We start from the raw sequence: 15874 nt of genomic DNA, 5'->3' as shown, positions 1-15874 counted from the left end.
TATTTCATTTAGAAACTCTCACCTGCAAATTTAACATGGAACTTATTTTCAGGTTTGAGTATCTGGACATATAGGGGACAATTTGGAGCAAAGTCTTTCACTGCCCAAGCTCTCAGGATGGTCTGATGGTCCTGAGGGGGGAAACAACAAAAATTATGCAGCTGTCTCTGTGACAGACAGCATTAATTTCTGAAAACTCATAAATCAGAATTACAGCACAGTTCATAATTTGTCATTTGTTATTTTTTGTCTTACTGCAGCCATGCGATCCACCTCGTTACGGCTGCTCAATATGAAACAAGCCTCTGCATCATCCATTCTGCAGAATTGTGACAAAATTGACAAATTATTAAATGTCATGTTACACAAAAAAACAAAACAGCGGCAGAGAAAATACAACCCACAAAAGACAAAGCTGAAATGATAATAGTGAGGCGAGACAACAACAATCTTTGATTGAATTTTCAGATTAGCATTGCTCGCTTGCAGGCAGACAAAACAAGCTGAAATAATATATACTGTATACTGAAGGTGCTGAGAATATGGAACTGATTTTGCATATGATTAACAGAGCCAAGAGAGTGCAGAATGCAAAACAAAGTGTGGGAGGATTTAAAACAGTGCCAGATGCAGAATATAAGCTCTACACGCCCAGTCCTCGACTTCTAATTGCTCTGTCAGAAACCTGCCAAATGTATACAGTGAATTTACACAATCCATTACATCAATGTAATTTTGATTTGAATAAAGTTAGGACATGCCGTATGGTACAGCTGTACAGTCAGCACAGGACTGAGAAGTGCCAGGGTGTGTTTATGTTTACAGTTATTAATTATTATTATTAATTATTAATAAAATGTTTTCAAAGATGGCAGCTATGGTGGGGGATCCCCTGAATTTGCTCTCTAATTCTTATGTTTCTTTACTTTTAATGGAGGAAAACACATTACATAAAAGTTGCAGATTGATATGCATAATTTTAACTGAAATAAATAATTGAACCTATTCAACCTGTCTATAAAATCAGTTTTATCCATTCCCACTTCTCCACCACCACGCAAAACCAAATAGCTGCCGAAGAAGATCAAGCATAAGACTGTAGAACTGCACAAGGCTAGAATGGACTACAAGACGACAACAAGGTTGGTGAGAAGGTAACAACTGTTGATGTGATTTAGAAATGGAAAAAAATATATATATAACTTCTCCTCCTCCCCTCACAATAACAGGAGACCTGTTTTCCTTCCCTCATCCCCAACTGGTCGCGGCAGATGGCCCCGCCCCTCCTTCCAACTGTCAGCAAAGCGCTTGCTCATAGGGGATTATATGATTGTTAGGGTTTTCTCTGTTTTCCTGGTATTATTGCGGAGTCTTTAACTTATAATATAAAGTACCTTGAGGCAACTGTTGTTTAATTTGGCGCTATATAAATAAAACTGAACTGAAGTCACCACTGGTAACACACTATGCTGTGATAAACTGAAATCTTGCAGTGCCTGCAAGGTCCCCCTGCCAAAGAAGGCACACGTACAGACCTGTCTTAAGTTTGCCAGTGAACATCTAAATGATCCAGAGAGAGCGCTGTGGTCACATGAAACCAAAATCAAGCTCTTCAGCATCAACTTGGACTTTGAAGAAAGATTAATACTAAGTATGACCCAAAGTCATCCTCACAGTCAAGCACAGAGTTGGAAAAATAATTTGGGGCTGTTTTTCCATGACCTTGACCCAAAACATACTGCCAAGGTAACAGAGGCGTGGCTAAAGAAGAAGCACATTAAGTTCATATAGTGGCCTAGCCAGTCTCCAGACTTCAATCCTATAGAAAATCTGTGGAGGCAGCTGAAGCTTTGAGTTGCCAAGCAGCAGCCAACAAACATAAAGGAGAGAGTTTCTGGAAGGAGGAGCGGAACAAAATCCCTCCTGTCTGCAACTACAAGAAACATCTTGCTGTCGCTGTTGCAAACAAGGGTACCAAGTACTAAGTTATGTTTTGCTTGAGGATCGAATACTTATTTCACTCAATCATATGCAAATCAGTTTCTAACTTCTATGTAATGTATTTTTTCTGGATTTTGTTTGATATTCTCTCTATTAAAATTCAAATGAAACTACCATAAAAATCAAAGACTTTTTTGAGGTAAGCAAACTTACAAATTAAGCAAAGCACCAGATAATTATTCCTTTATATCCTTTACTTTACAGGGAGTGCAGAATTATTAGGCAAATGAGTATTTTGTCCACTTCAGCCTCTTCATGCATGTTGTCTTACTCCAAGCTGTATAGGCTCGAAAGCCTACTACCAATTAAGCATATTAGGTGATGTGCATCTCTGTAATGAGAAGGGGTGTGGTCTAATGACATCAACACCCTATATCAGGTGTGCATAATTATTAGGCAACGTCCTTTCCTTTGGCAAAATGGGTCAAAAGAAGGACTTGACAGGCTCAGAAAAGTCAAAAATAGTGAGATATCTTGCAGAGGGATGCAGCAGTCTCAAAATTGCAAAGCTTCTGAAGCGTGATCATCGAACAATCAAGCGTTTCATTCAAAATAGTCGACAGGGTCGCAAGAAGCGTGTGGAAAAACCAAGGCGCAAAATAACTGCCCATGAACTGAGAAAAGTCAAGCGTGCAGCTGCCAAGATGCCACTTGCCACCAGTTTGGCCATATTTCAGAGCTGCAACATCACTGGAGTGCCCAAAAGCACAAGGTGTGCAATACTCAGAGACATGGCCAAGGTAAGAAAGGCTGAAAGACGACCACCACTGAACAAGACACACAAGCTGAAACGTCAAGACTGGGCCAAGAAATATCTCAAGACTGGTTTTTCTAAGGTTTTATGGACTGATGAAATGAGAGTGAGTCTTGATGGGCCAGATGGATGGGCCCGTGGCTGGATTGGTAAAGGGCAGAGAGCTCCAGTCCGACTCAGACGCCAGCAAGGTGGAGGTGGAGTACTGGTTTGGGCTGGTATCATCAAAGATGAGCTTGTGGGGCCTTTTCGGGTTGAGGATGGAGTCAAGCTCAACTCCCAGTCCTACTGCCAGTTTCTGGAAGACACCTTCTTCAAGCAGTGGTACAGGAAGAAGTCTGCATCCTTCAAGAAAAACATGATTTCCATGCAGGACAATGCTCCATCACACGCATCCAAGTACTCCAAAGCGTGGCTGGCAAGAAAGGGTATAAAAGAAGAAAAACTAATGACATGGCCTCCTTGTTCACCTGATCTGAACCCCATTGAGAACCTGTGGTCCATCATCAAATGTGAGATTTACAAGGAGGGAAAACAGTACACCTCTCTGAACAGTGTCTGGGAGGCTGTGGTTGCTGCTGCACGCAATGTTGATGGTGAACAGATCAAAACACTGACAGAATCCATGGATGGCAGGCTTTTGAGTGTCCTTGCAAAGAAAGGTGGCTATATTGGTCGCTGATTTGTTTTTGTTTTGTTTTTGAATGTCAGAAATGTATATTTGTGAATGTGGAGATGTTATATTGGTTTCACTGGTAAAAATAAATAATTGAAATGGGTATATATTTGTTTTTTGTTAAGTTGCCTAATAATTATGCACAGTAATAGTCACCTGCACACACAGATATCCCCCTAAAATAGCGAAAACTAAAAACAAACTAAAAACTACTTCCAAAAACATTCAGCTTTGATATTAATGAGTTTTTTGGGTTCATTGAGAACATGGTTGTTGTTCAATAATAAAATTATTCCTCAAAAATACAACTTGCCTAATAATTCTGCACTCCCTGTATATCTGGGCTGTTCCTGGTGTGGTTCTGTCTATTGAACACCTTCATCTTTATCACCTTTGTCACAACTTCACTGAAAGAATCCCTGTGAAGTTTTTCAAACAGCCGTACATAAATCAAGACTGTATACGATTACCACAAATATGCAAATTAACTGTAATGCGCTGTACAAAATTCCTGGATTTATCGCTTAAGCTTGGCTGCAGCTCTGCATACTGGATGTTTGTCAAATTGGACTTGTATGAGAGGTACGACATAAATAAAATTCAACTGAGTCATAGATGTCATTATGGCTACAAAAATAAACCTGACTTGACATACAGATTGACAACAAGTTTTTATGCCTTTCATCATTGTTACAATGTTCCATAGTCTCCCTCATGAATCTTTCACAACTCCAAAGTATCAGAAGAATGTGAGACAGATTATGTTGCCTTTCTTCAGAAGAGCAGTCCCTCTATCGGTTCACTTTCAAAAGGAATGAGTATAGCTTGAATGAATAATTACAGTGTTGTCTGAGTATGAGGCCAAACAATGGCTCTGACAAGCCTATTTACTAAGAAAAGAAGAAGAGAATATCAGGGTAATATTAAGGATTGGTAGGACAATAGTCTTTTAAGTCCTACTGACAGTTTGCAAGAATTATCAGTACCTTTCCCAGAATGTGAAATATGAACTTTTGGGAGCCACTGTAGATGATTTAATTGGAAACAAATGAGGTGCAGATGTCAGATGATAAAAGGAATCCATAAAACTGTCTTTATGAATATGACACCAGTACATTATTATATTTTTAACATAACCAATCAACAGGAAACCAAGAAAGACAAACAAACTGAAAAAAACAGCACACAGAGCTATTTGACTGAGAAAAAAGGGGAAAAAGACAATTTCAACAAAGGTCAGTCTTGAAACCATTTCATTTTTCAACTTTCTCTTTCAATATCTATGTTATTCTTTGTAATGGGAAGTTTGACATTTATCTTAACATCTTAACTACGGATTTGATCCAAGCTGTATTTCCATTTGTTCATTTTCATTCTAGTAGCATTCTTTTGAAGTCAAGCACAAATACTTTGGGGCCCAATTGAATTTATTTAGAAATAAAATTCTCACATCACTCTGACCTCTTCTCAAAATGTTTTCTCCCTTGCCAAACACAGTGAAGCAAACACAATAAAACAGTATTTTATTATGACTATGTTTACACTTACACTTAACCACTTATAGTGGGTTTCTAAGGACTGCATTAACTAATAATATGGGCTTCAACAGCTCAACTCCCATCCTCTCCCCTCCCAATATTCATTCTGTGCTTTAATACTATTCTGCGAACTCAGTAAAGATTACACAATGATTGTAAAATTTTATATAATAAAGCAATTTTTAGTCTCCCACAAAATGAGCACCAACATGGCGCATTTCAGTAAATGATGGACAGTGTTCCAAACTTTTACCACGTCCCTAATCAATGTTATTGACTGCAATTTTCCTTCATTTCATTGATGTTTGTTGGCATTTGTGTCAGAAGCAGCTGTGTAGCAGGCAGAAGATGGATGCAAAAAGCAGGACTTGGAAGACAATGGGTAAACTTAAAAGCGGCTAAAATGCTAAACTTACACCAAGTACAAAATAATGCAAGTTAAAAACAAGAAAACCAAAACTTCTAGTATTCAAGGGAAATATAGAACTAGGAAAAATACAACAAAGGACAAAAAGGAGACTGAGGCTTTATATACAAACACAGGATAACATGGAAACAGGCAACAGGTGGGAAAACAGCTGAAACTAATTACAGATAATGAAAGAGGGGAAGCAGAATTGAATACAAAACACAAGAGACAAGAGGTTCCCAAAATAAAAGACCAGGACTAAGGAGACAATAAACTAACAGTGTGGGAAAACAAGAGGGACATGAAACCATAACACCAAAAGAAAGTGCACCAGGCGTAAGGAAATAATAAACAAGATTGTAGATTTGTCTGGAGATCTTGGTCCTGTTGCACGACCCAGTTTGAGCCCAAGTTTTAGCTGTTGGACAGATGGCCTCACATTTGGTCTCATCTGTGCAAAGGGCATTGTTTCAGAAGTCGTGTGGTTCAGATGCAACTTGGCAAACCCGCTGTGCTATGCTGTGCTGTTATGTCGCTTTCTCCCTTCCAAACAAGCCAGACTTGTTCAGTCTTTTTCTCATTGTACTGTCATAAACCTTTACATTTAACATACTAGCTGAAGCCTGTAAAGTCTGAGATGTAGCTCTGGGGTCCAGTTTCTCTGAGAATTGCACAGTGTGACTCCTGAGGCTGTTGCATTGTTTTAATTGTGTTAAGATTAGCAAACTGACAAAATTTTGTAGAGGTGTTCTAACTTGCTGATGATCAGTTAATCAAGTACATTTGATTAGCAGGGCTAAGTGTTACTTACCCTCTTAATTCCTATTGGAAGCGGGAAGGGTGTGATTAGTTTCTAACAGGACTGCAAACAGTCCTGTGAAGAGTCTCTTTTTTTCACAGGATTATATATTGGAAAAAGTCACAGTTAAAGTATAATCTAGTTATAGGAACTGTAACTTACTTGGCTCTAAGCAGATCCTGATCTTTGAGGACAGACCCTTGCAGATAGATGACTCTTTGAGACCACAGAGGGATCTGCAGCACCCTTCGCACCTGGAGGTCCATTTCAGTTGGGCACAGGATCACCACATAGTAATCCTTGAAGATTATGTAAGAACCACATCAGTATCTCAAAAGAGGAATTTCTATGTAAATGGAGACACACCATGTCAGTCATTATCACTTGTAAGTAAACCTCGAGCACGTGTATGTAACGGTCGTTACCTGCAGTCGTGGATGAGCGTAGAATTCATTGAGAAAGTCCATGAGCAGGTCTATTTTGAGTGCGCTGACACACAGCACAACATGTTTCTCTGTCTGTGCTCTGTGGCGGCTGTAATTCCCCCCAGACTTCTGTCTCTCCATCCACAGGTAGATCAGCTCTTCAAACTGACAAGCAGCACGCGATGCAGAGGTCACACGAGGAAATGTAAACGGATCCAAAGATTATTTCAGTATCTTTGTACCTGAAGAGGCAGCACCACCAGGGCCACGCAGATCATGATGACTACCAGTAACTGGGAAGGCCATATGCGGGGAGTCACATCTCCGAAGCCCACAGTGGAGAAGGTGACAATGCAGAAGTAGAACGAAGTGAAGAGGGAGAGGTTTTTGCCTGCTCGTTCCAGGTGCTGAATCCCACACGTGCTGTATACAAACAAATACGAAGTCAGCATATACAGCTACAGCATGTAGGTTGGTTATGAACCTGGACATAGAGGCCACAAGGAATAGATAAATAAATATGCTGTATTAACAACTAAAAGGTTTGTTTAAATATTAATAAAAAATAAACATTAAGCTTTTGTTTGTCATTTTGACTTCATAACTGATATTTTAATTCATTTTGAGCATTTCTCAGCTAGCAAAAATGGTTTGGATCACTCTTCACCGTTACAATTATACTTTAACCAGTAGTATAGAGTAGAAGAAATCAAAGCACAAAGCTGGTGGGTGCTTTTCAAAGTTTTCACTGTAAATTCTCTTCTTTTAAAGCTGTTGCATCAACCTCCACTGTATAATCTGAAAATGTCTAAGTTCCTGTACGGCTATATCACTGAAATGTGATCTCATACGCTTGTTTTGCACTCGGCTGCGGCAACAGTGTCACATTTACCAGGTCACAAAAAGCAAGAGTATACAGCAAGCTGAAATAACACAAAAACACGGTGGATGCCAGGAGATGTGACGTCAGCTGTCTCACTGTGATGGCATCAGCCACACATGGATAAATCAGTGGATTTGTTTACTTTATTAGTTTGTTTTGCAGTTTTCTTCATTAATATAATTATGATTATGATCTCAATTGCTAGTTTTGAATCATCTGTATAACATGATTTTCATATTTTTAATTTTATGGCCCCATTCAGAGTTAAATAAAGCAGGGTATATTTTGGAGTCCGCCTGCCTTGTGATTGGCAGGTCGCTACCATATGAGTGCACAGAGTCACTCGATTTCTCAGTCAGAGCCAACCATTGCTTGTCACCTCTGGTTTCCAAAAACCAAGACGCTGATGGTGAAAATGCTCAGCTCCAGGCTTCAAAACAACAGTTTATAAACAGCTCACATAATCATGGTTACATCTGTGTTTTACGTACTGTCTATGAGTTTAACTACCCTGCAGTGAACTAAACAGCACTGTCAAAGTTATGCTCCCATAATATTTGGAATTATCTGGATCACCATTTTTAGTATCGCTTAGTAATTATTAAAAATATAAATAAAAATCTGCACAGTTCTTTCACATTTTAGCAAACACAGACAGAAGCACAATATGTCACCACTCTGAACAGAATGGTTTTACAGTCCCTGCAGAGGCAGGCTCACCCAGTGAAGACGAGGCAGAGCAGGGTGCAGATCAGAATGAGGACCTGGTTAAACATGGCCGAGTTGGTCCTCTGGATCGCTCGATGGACATCGTTCTACCATAAACAACATACAGCAGTTATAGTTAAAAACCTATTCATTTTCTTCTGCTTATCAAATTCAGAGTTATAGGGGGAGGCTGAAGCCTATCACAGCTGTCACAGGACGAGGGTACACTGTTGTAGGGTTAATACACAGAGACAGATAATAGGTCACATCTAGAGTCAATTTAGGATCTCTAATTAATCCAACCCCATGCATGTTTTTTGGATTGTGGGAGGAAGCTGGAATACCTGGAGCAAACCCAAGCAGACACAGTGAAGGCATGCAATAGGACCAGTCTGGATTTGAACTAAGCTCCTGCCTGTTGTGAGGTGACAGTGAGTACTACCACTGGACCACTGTGTTTCCCAAGGATACAAATGCTTATAATCAGTGACACTGCGTCTACCCCTGTTCCATTTAATTGTGAATTCGTTTAGCGGTTGCAGATGCTTCTACTCTTGTATGCTCCCCACTGCAGTCTGCAGAGCAACATGATAAAATGCACACAGCACTGAAAATAATCCCTAATGAGCTCCCTCCTGTGTGCAGCACAAACAGAGCAGAACCAAAGAAGGATTTTTTGTTGTTACAGTGTGGATGTCGGGGAGTACGAAGGCCTCTATAAATCAGTGCAGTTAAAATGTCTGAAGTAAATCAATAAGCTGTTGAAAACTGGTCATTAATAGACAAAATTCAGTTAACTGCTTTGACTTACGATCATATTCTCCAAAGCACATTTGGCCAACCAGCAGTTGAGAAACACAGGAATGAAAATGTTCCTTATCGAGGGCCAGAAAATCTGAGGAGAGGTAGAAAACACTTCATTTCAGAGTTTTCTCAAACAATAAAAATCTCACAGCAGTGGGTCATATGTCTGCAGCTTAAACGTGCTACCTGTGAAAATTAAAACTTTTAAGTATTATTGTGTAACGTTTTTATACCCAGAATCATTATGGGGGCGATCGTGGCTCAAGAGTTGGGAGTTCGCCTTGTAATCGGAAGGTTGCCGGTTCGAGCCCCAGCTTGGACAGCCTCGGTCGTTGTGTCCTTGGGCAAGACACTTCACCCGTTGCCTACTGGTGGTGGTCAGAGGGCCTGGTGGCGCCAGTGTCCGGCAGCCTCGCCTCTGTCAGTGCGCCCCAGGGTGGCTGTGGCTACAATGTAGCTTACCATCACCAGTGTGTGAATGTGTGCGTGAATGGGTGGATGACTGGATATGTAAAGCGCTTTGGGGTCCTTAGGGACTAGAAAAGCGCTATATAAATACAGGCCATTTACCATTTACCATTAAAGAGGAATACTCTGCACTGTCTTAGTCAGCTATGATGTTTGTAGTTCTATCTTCTCTGTCCATGTAGCTCAATCTGCACAAAATGTCAGTGTTACCTCTCTAGTACTTGTTGTAGTTGAGCATTTTCATATAAGAGCTAATCAAAGCAAGCATGCAGCATTAATTACAGCAAGGGCAATGATTTGAATGTTGATGACCCTCTTGTGACAGGCAGATGCACACTTGTCCTGCAGATTGATGTAGTTTGGCACCAACAAACTAGTCCTTAATGAAACTTGTTTTATCTTTTAGAGTAGCAAGGCCAAGACTTCTTTAAAGAGACAATTCTGCTGAGCTTGAAATGATTATTTTTTTCTGGCCATCTGGCCACCACAAATCAAGGTGCCATCCATTAGAAAGTACACCCTCTTTAGATTCTATCTATCTTAATATAATCAAAAAACATTATCTTAAGAACAGATAAATACATTTGGAGTAACAACAACATGACAGTAAACCTAAGCAGAAGAGTGTGTAAAAAAATCCAGTACACCCTACCAATCGGACCTAAGAGGTTAAGTAGCAGCCAGGTGCTGATTAAGAGACCATCATTATGCGTGAGTACACCTAATGAGGGTATTACAGGAGCAGAAGTTTTTGCAGTTTGCTGGTCCAGAGCATTCAGTGTGCTTTAACACAATACGGAAGACGAAAGAACTCAGCAACCATCTTTGAGAAGCAACTGCTGCTGCTCATCAATCTGGGAGGGAGTATTACGTCCATCATTTATACAATGCATACAATCCTTCATACAATGAGAATGATTCTTCAAAAGTGGAAAACATTCAAGATAGTAACCAATCTTCCCAGAGGTGGACATAGCATAACACCTTATACCAACTATCAAATCGTCACAGTAGAGGGGTGACGATTTGTTTATTTTGCAGCAACAGGTGCTGGGGACCTTGCAGTCTTAGAATCAACCACAAACTCCTCTGTATAGCAATAATTCCAGAGGCCACATGTTTAACGGGACAATGAGCTCAAGTAAAGCATCAAATCTATAACAAAGTTAAAAGGGAGTTTTTCCTTTCCACTTTTGCCAAAGTGCTTGCTCATAGGGGTCATATGATTGTTGGCCTTTTCTCTGTATGTATTATTGTAGGATCTACCTTACAATATAAAGCGCCTTGAGGCGACTGTTGTGTGATTTGGTGTTGTATAAATATATGGAATTGAACTGAATTGAATTAAAAGAGCTGTGCATAAATAAACTGCAAAACTCAGTGAACTGAAGCAATGTTGCAGAAGAGAGTGGGCTAAAATTCCTCCACATCAATGTGAGAGAGTGATATAATCATATAGAAAATGGTTGCTAACTATTAAAGTTATTGCTGCTAAAAGTGATTCCACAAGCTTCTGAATCATAGGATGTGCTTAATTTTTCATGGAGTGCTTCTGCATAATAAAGCACATTTCAGGGTTGTCATGGTAAAACTTTTACCGTAATGATGAAGGGAACTGTGTTGATCATCTCTAGAAGAAAGGACACCTGGAATATCTGCTCCCAAATGTTCCCCTAAAAGTAAAAACAGGCACAGACTTTTAACACTTTCATCTGTAAGCACACAAAAGACAGTGAGTCACTGCAGAGATTCATTGTTGTCTGTCACCCTGCAAAACCACTTATTCCTTCACCTCAGCCATATCCTGCAATTACTGTCTGTCTTTAATGTAGCCTTGACAAATGACTTGGTCTAATTGCACCACTTATGGATTGTCAATCTAGCACATTGTAAGTGATTAATTGTACAGAATGCATTAATCATGTTTGAAGCCAGAGTGCTTTTTTTAGCACACTCTGTCTTACCTTGTAACTCAGATACATTAGTAACATAGTCTCCAGGAAACTAATGATGGCCACAATCACCTGTGCAAAAACAGGATATAAGACATACTTAATTATTTACAACAGCGTTGTCACAAATAATCTTCTAAGAATGACGCTCACCATGTTTTCACATGACGATCAGACATTTATGGTTTGCATTAGACAGTCAAATATTTGGTCAACAGCACAATTGAAAGCAGAGATGGGATCACTCCAGTTGCAACACCTGTCAATATGTTGATGTTCTGACACACGACCCATGTAGTCACTGCTACACTGTTACCTGATCGTGTGAGTACACATGGGTCGGAGAACCCCCGTCTTTAAAAATCGGCCATCATTTTCAACTACACACCTGTAAAGTATCTTGAATCTTGCACGGTTGTGACGCTATGCTGTTGAAATCTGTCCACAGACAGACAGACAGACAGATATACAGAGAGACAGACAGACAGACAGATAAAGACCTGCCCGAGAACTCAAAATGGCTTTGTGCTAGTTCCACTTACAGAAGATGTTTCCAGGACAATTTGTCACAATGACACACACATGCACGCACACAGACACTCACAAGGTACAAACTGTACCAGCTGTGCCAATGAGGCCGGCAAACACACACACAAGTTTATGCAACTCAGTGAAAGTCATTGAAAGTTTTGCTTTATGTGCTCTTTCTTCTCTTGTGACTCACTTGAATGGCCCAGACAGGAAGCTTCCTATCCACCCAGAAGATCAACTCCCTGACAGAGAGAGCACACAACAGTGACAATTGTACTACATTTAACAACAAATTCCCTCCAAATCAAAGAAAAATTGTACATGATTGGTGTCTATACCATCAGTGACAACGTGAGATAAACAGAAGACCAAGCTGGCAGGGATCTCTTTACATAAATGTTGATAAAAAGGGAAAATCCGATAATGAAAACACCGATGGCCTGCCAGAATAACTAATAAGGTGAATGGAAGAAATGAGGTATCAGACCAAACAAAGAGCTGAAAGAAATCACACCTTTTGCTGCTTACCAGTTAATTTCTCTGTCCTGCACTGAACCGTTCCACTGACAGTCGACACTGTGGAGTAGTGATGATGGTAAGGGAGGAAGGCAGCAAAATAGCAGGAAGTGAAACATGAACATGGGAGGATTTCTGCAGCTGAACTAGATCGTAGACACGTCAGTTTATTAAAGCAAAGTATGAGTTCCTAAATCTTCATACTGAATTAAAATAGAATGCTAGATCTTTTCACACTTTTTAAAAATTTTAAAAACTTAAATATGAAACATACATTTATTTATTAATGATCATTTGATTTGTGTAAAAATTAAAGCACACAACAAGCCAATTAATCAAGTTAACCACCCAAAGGAGCTGGCCAGCTCCTCATAGATAACTGTATGGAAAAGAGAAAAGGCTTCCTGTTCTGTCCTATAAGCAAATCTTTGCTTTATCTATTGGTCCTATAAGACATATCTTCAGTCATCAAAGTTGAACCTTTGTTATATTTCTCATATAACAAAACGCTTTTATACTCACACCTACAGCCAATTTAGAATCACTGGAATTAGTATTAAACTGAAATGCCTGATGTTTGGACTGTGGGAGTAAGCCAAACTAATTCTGGGAGAAACCATGCAAGCACAAAGGGAACATGCAAAATCCACACAGAAAGGCCCCACACTGCTGGTGGAGTCAAGCCCAGGAGCTTCTTGTTCTGAGGTGACTATCTGTGGAATCAAACTCTGATTACCAGTTATTCATGGTCACAACAGCAGATAGATAAAGCACAGCAAAAAGTTGATGGGGCAGACACTGGAATGAGACATTACCTCTACAGATCACCACTGACTGGCCTAAAGTTATCTAGAGTCACTGAGAGGCGACTCTAGATGAACAGATGCAAACTGGGAGGTCTGCACTCGTTTGCGTGTAGCAGCTCTAGAATTGGCAGTTTTACACATAATATTTATTCAATTCATAATAATTTGGTTTTTAAAAAATGAGAAAGGGACCACTTTCATGAGTAAATCATAGTATGTGACATTTAGGTCTTATGATGCGTACAATAGATACAGTATCCTATATATAGTATCGCACATGAGCATGCTGTGTCATCTAAATGACACCAAAGGAGGCTGCTGTTGCTGTGATTACGCAGACTCCAGGGCTTCTAAATAGATATTATGATCCCGACCTGTGGAACAGTCCTCCTACATATAATATGCAGAGCAACCTTAACCAGTAACCTTATATTCAGTACTCAGTACTCGGCATTTTATTTGCAGTTTAGCTTCTTTTTTCACCTTTTTTTGTTGCTTTCCTTTAAAGAATTAATCAACTGCAATGGATGAATAACAAATCTTAACATTATAATTGTTTTTTTCATTTTTTGAGAGTGTTGTGATAACATTGCGTTAGAATGTGCTTGATAAAAATCCTCGACTTGACCTGAAAACCTTTATTTTAAACAAACCATTTGTTGTTGCCACTGGGAGCGTTTTGCTGTGCAGCGCTGTGGCTGGCGCCTGCGCTCTGAGCGGGGTTGTCTGTCATTACTCTGATGATGTACAGCAGACAGGTGAGCAGCTTCAGGGAAAAGTTGAACACACGAATCCTGAGGCCTGAAGGCAAAAGAAAATAAGATTTGTATAAATAAATCTTATTTGTAAGTAAGATTTATTGTGACAGTGTGTACATAGGCTTTCCTGTGTTTAAGTTTAAACTGTATTTAACACAGTGTCATTTCTTCAGAGTAAATCTCTGACAGGTAAGGAAAAAACATCTGGGATTCTCCACAGGTGTTCTCATACAATGGTGGAAATAATCATTTGATCCCGGGCTGAATTTGTAAGTTTGTCTCTAATTTTTAAAATATTTTTATAATTTTTATAGTTTTTTGGAGAGAGACAAAACATCAACCAAAAATCCAGAAAAAACAAATTACATGAATTATATCATTGATTTTCATGTCAGTGATTCTTAAGCAAAGTCTAACTTAATACTTGGGGGAGAAACTTTTGTTGGAAAGCACAGCGGCAATATGTTTCTTGTAGCTGGTCACCATGTTTCACACATCTCAGGGGGAATTTTAGCCCACTCCTCTTTACAGAAACTCTCTAAATCCTTTAGGTTTCGTGGTTGCTGCTTGGCAACTCAAAGGTTCAGCTCCATCCACAGATTTTCTCCAGGACTGAGATTTGGAGACTTGCTAAGCCACTCCATCACCTTAATTTGCTTCTTCTTTAATCACTCCTTTGTTGGCTCTGTGGTTTCTTTTAAGTCACTGTCATGCTGGAAGACCCATCTTCAGTGTTCTGGCTGAGAGAAGAGATTTTATGGTACACTGCCCAGTCCATTGCCCCATTAATCTGATGAAGGTGTCCATCATCGGATTGCCCCAAACAGCCCCAAAGCACAACGTTTCCACCTCTGTGCTTGACTGTGGGGATTGTGTTCTTTGGATCATATTATTATTAAATATTTCATTCAAAATAAGACACACAACTGCAACGTGGGAAAAGACCCAGGGAAACCGAGTTGACGATAGAAACCCTGAAAACCACAAATTCCACACCAGAGTCTCAACTCTCGCGGCTTAAGATGGGCCTGTACATGTGCCCAATTGAGCAGGGGACATGGCCTGTATTTATATAGCGCTTTTACTAGTCCCTAAGGACCCCAAAGCGCTTTACATATCCAGTCATCCACCCATTCACACACTGGTGATGGCAAGCTACATTGTAGCCACAGCTGCCCTGGGGCGCACTGACAGAGGTGAGGCTGCCGGACACTGGCGCCACCGGGCCCTCTGACCACCACCAGTAGGCAACGGGTGAAGTGTCTTGCCCAAGGACACAACGACCAAGACTGTCCAAGCCGGGGCTCGAACCTGCAACCTTCCGATTACAAGGCGAACTCCCAACTCTTGAGCCACGATCGCCCTGCAGGGTGCAGCAACATATCAATCTATATCAATTCCTTACAGTGTAGTAGTATGTTACCAGTGGAGTTCTTGGTGACTGTGGCCTCAACTACCTTAAGATCATTATCAAGCTCCACCCATGTGGTTTTGGGTGATCCACCACCTTTCTCGTGATCATCCTATGAGGCAAGATCTTGCATGGAGCTCCAGACTGAAGGCGACTGATGGTCATTTTATATTTCTTCCATTTCTGAATAATCACACCAACAACTGTAGCCCATTCCAGCCTTGTGCAGGTCTACAATCTCATCCCTGATGTCCTTTGGCAGATCTTTGGTCTTGCCCATGGTGGTGGAGCAGTTGGAATGGATGAAACAGATTCTGTGGGCAGGTGTGCTTTATACACATAATGACTTGAGATCAGGACCATCTCTAATTGCTTGGCTGATTTTTTGATTGATTGCAATTGACACATACTACCAATCTGCAGGAATCAGAATAA

The 15874-nt window shown here is 40.2% G+C and overlaps 1 protein-coding gene across 2 annotated transcripts in view; it reads right to left on the bottom strand.

The window, feature by feature from the left end:
- Nucleotides 1-15874, bottom strand: part of kcnt1a (potassium sodium-activated channel subfamily T member 1a) — a 40704-nt gene that overhangs the window by 13840 nt on the left and 10990 nt on the right. For both annotated transcript variants that reach the window (XM_082542189.1, XM_082542190.1), the window contains exons 4-15: nt 13924-14071; nt 12477-12524; nt 12142-12190; nt 11430-11489; nt 11064-11138; nt 9005-9088; nt 8206-8300; nt 6845-7025; nt 6603-6767; nt 6340-6476; nt 256-319; nt 23-131 (exon numbers count right to left, since the gene is read on the bottom strand). In XM_082542189.1, coding sequence (XP_082398315.1) covers nt 23-131; nt 256-319; nt 6340-6476; nt 6603-6767; nt 6845-7025; nt 8206-8300; nt 9005-9088; nt 11064-11138; nt 11430-11489; nt 12142-12190; nt 12477-12524; nt 13924-14071 — 1215 coding nt within the window. The remainder of the gene's footprint in view (nt 1-22; nt 132-255; nt 320-6339; nt 6477-6602; nt 6768-6844; nt 7026-8205; nt 8301-9004; nt 9089-11063; nt 11139-11429; nt 11490-12141; nt 12191-12476; nt 12525-13923; nt 14072-15874) is intronic.

The sequence above is a fragment of the Aulonocara stuartgranti genome, assembly GCF_965226115.1.
Source record: "Aulonocara stuartgranti genome assembly, chromosome: 7".
In the NCBI taxonomy this organism is placed as follows: domain Eukaryota; kingdom Metazoa; phylum Chordata; class Actinopteri; order Cichliformes; family Cichlidae; genus Aulonocara; species Aulonocara stuartgranti.
This window is presented reverse-complemented; position numbering and strand designations above follow the sequence as displayed.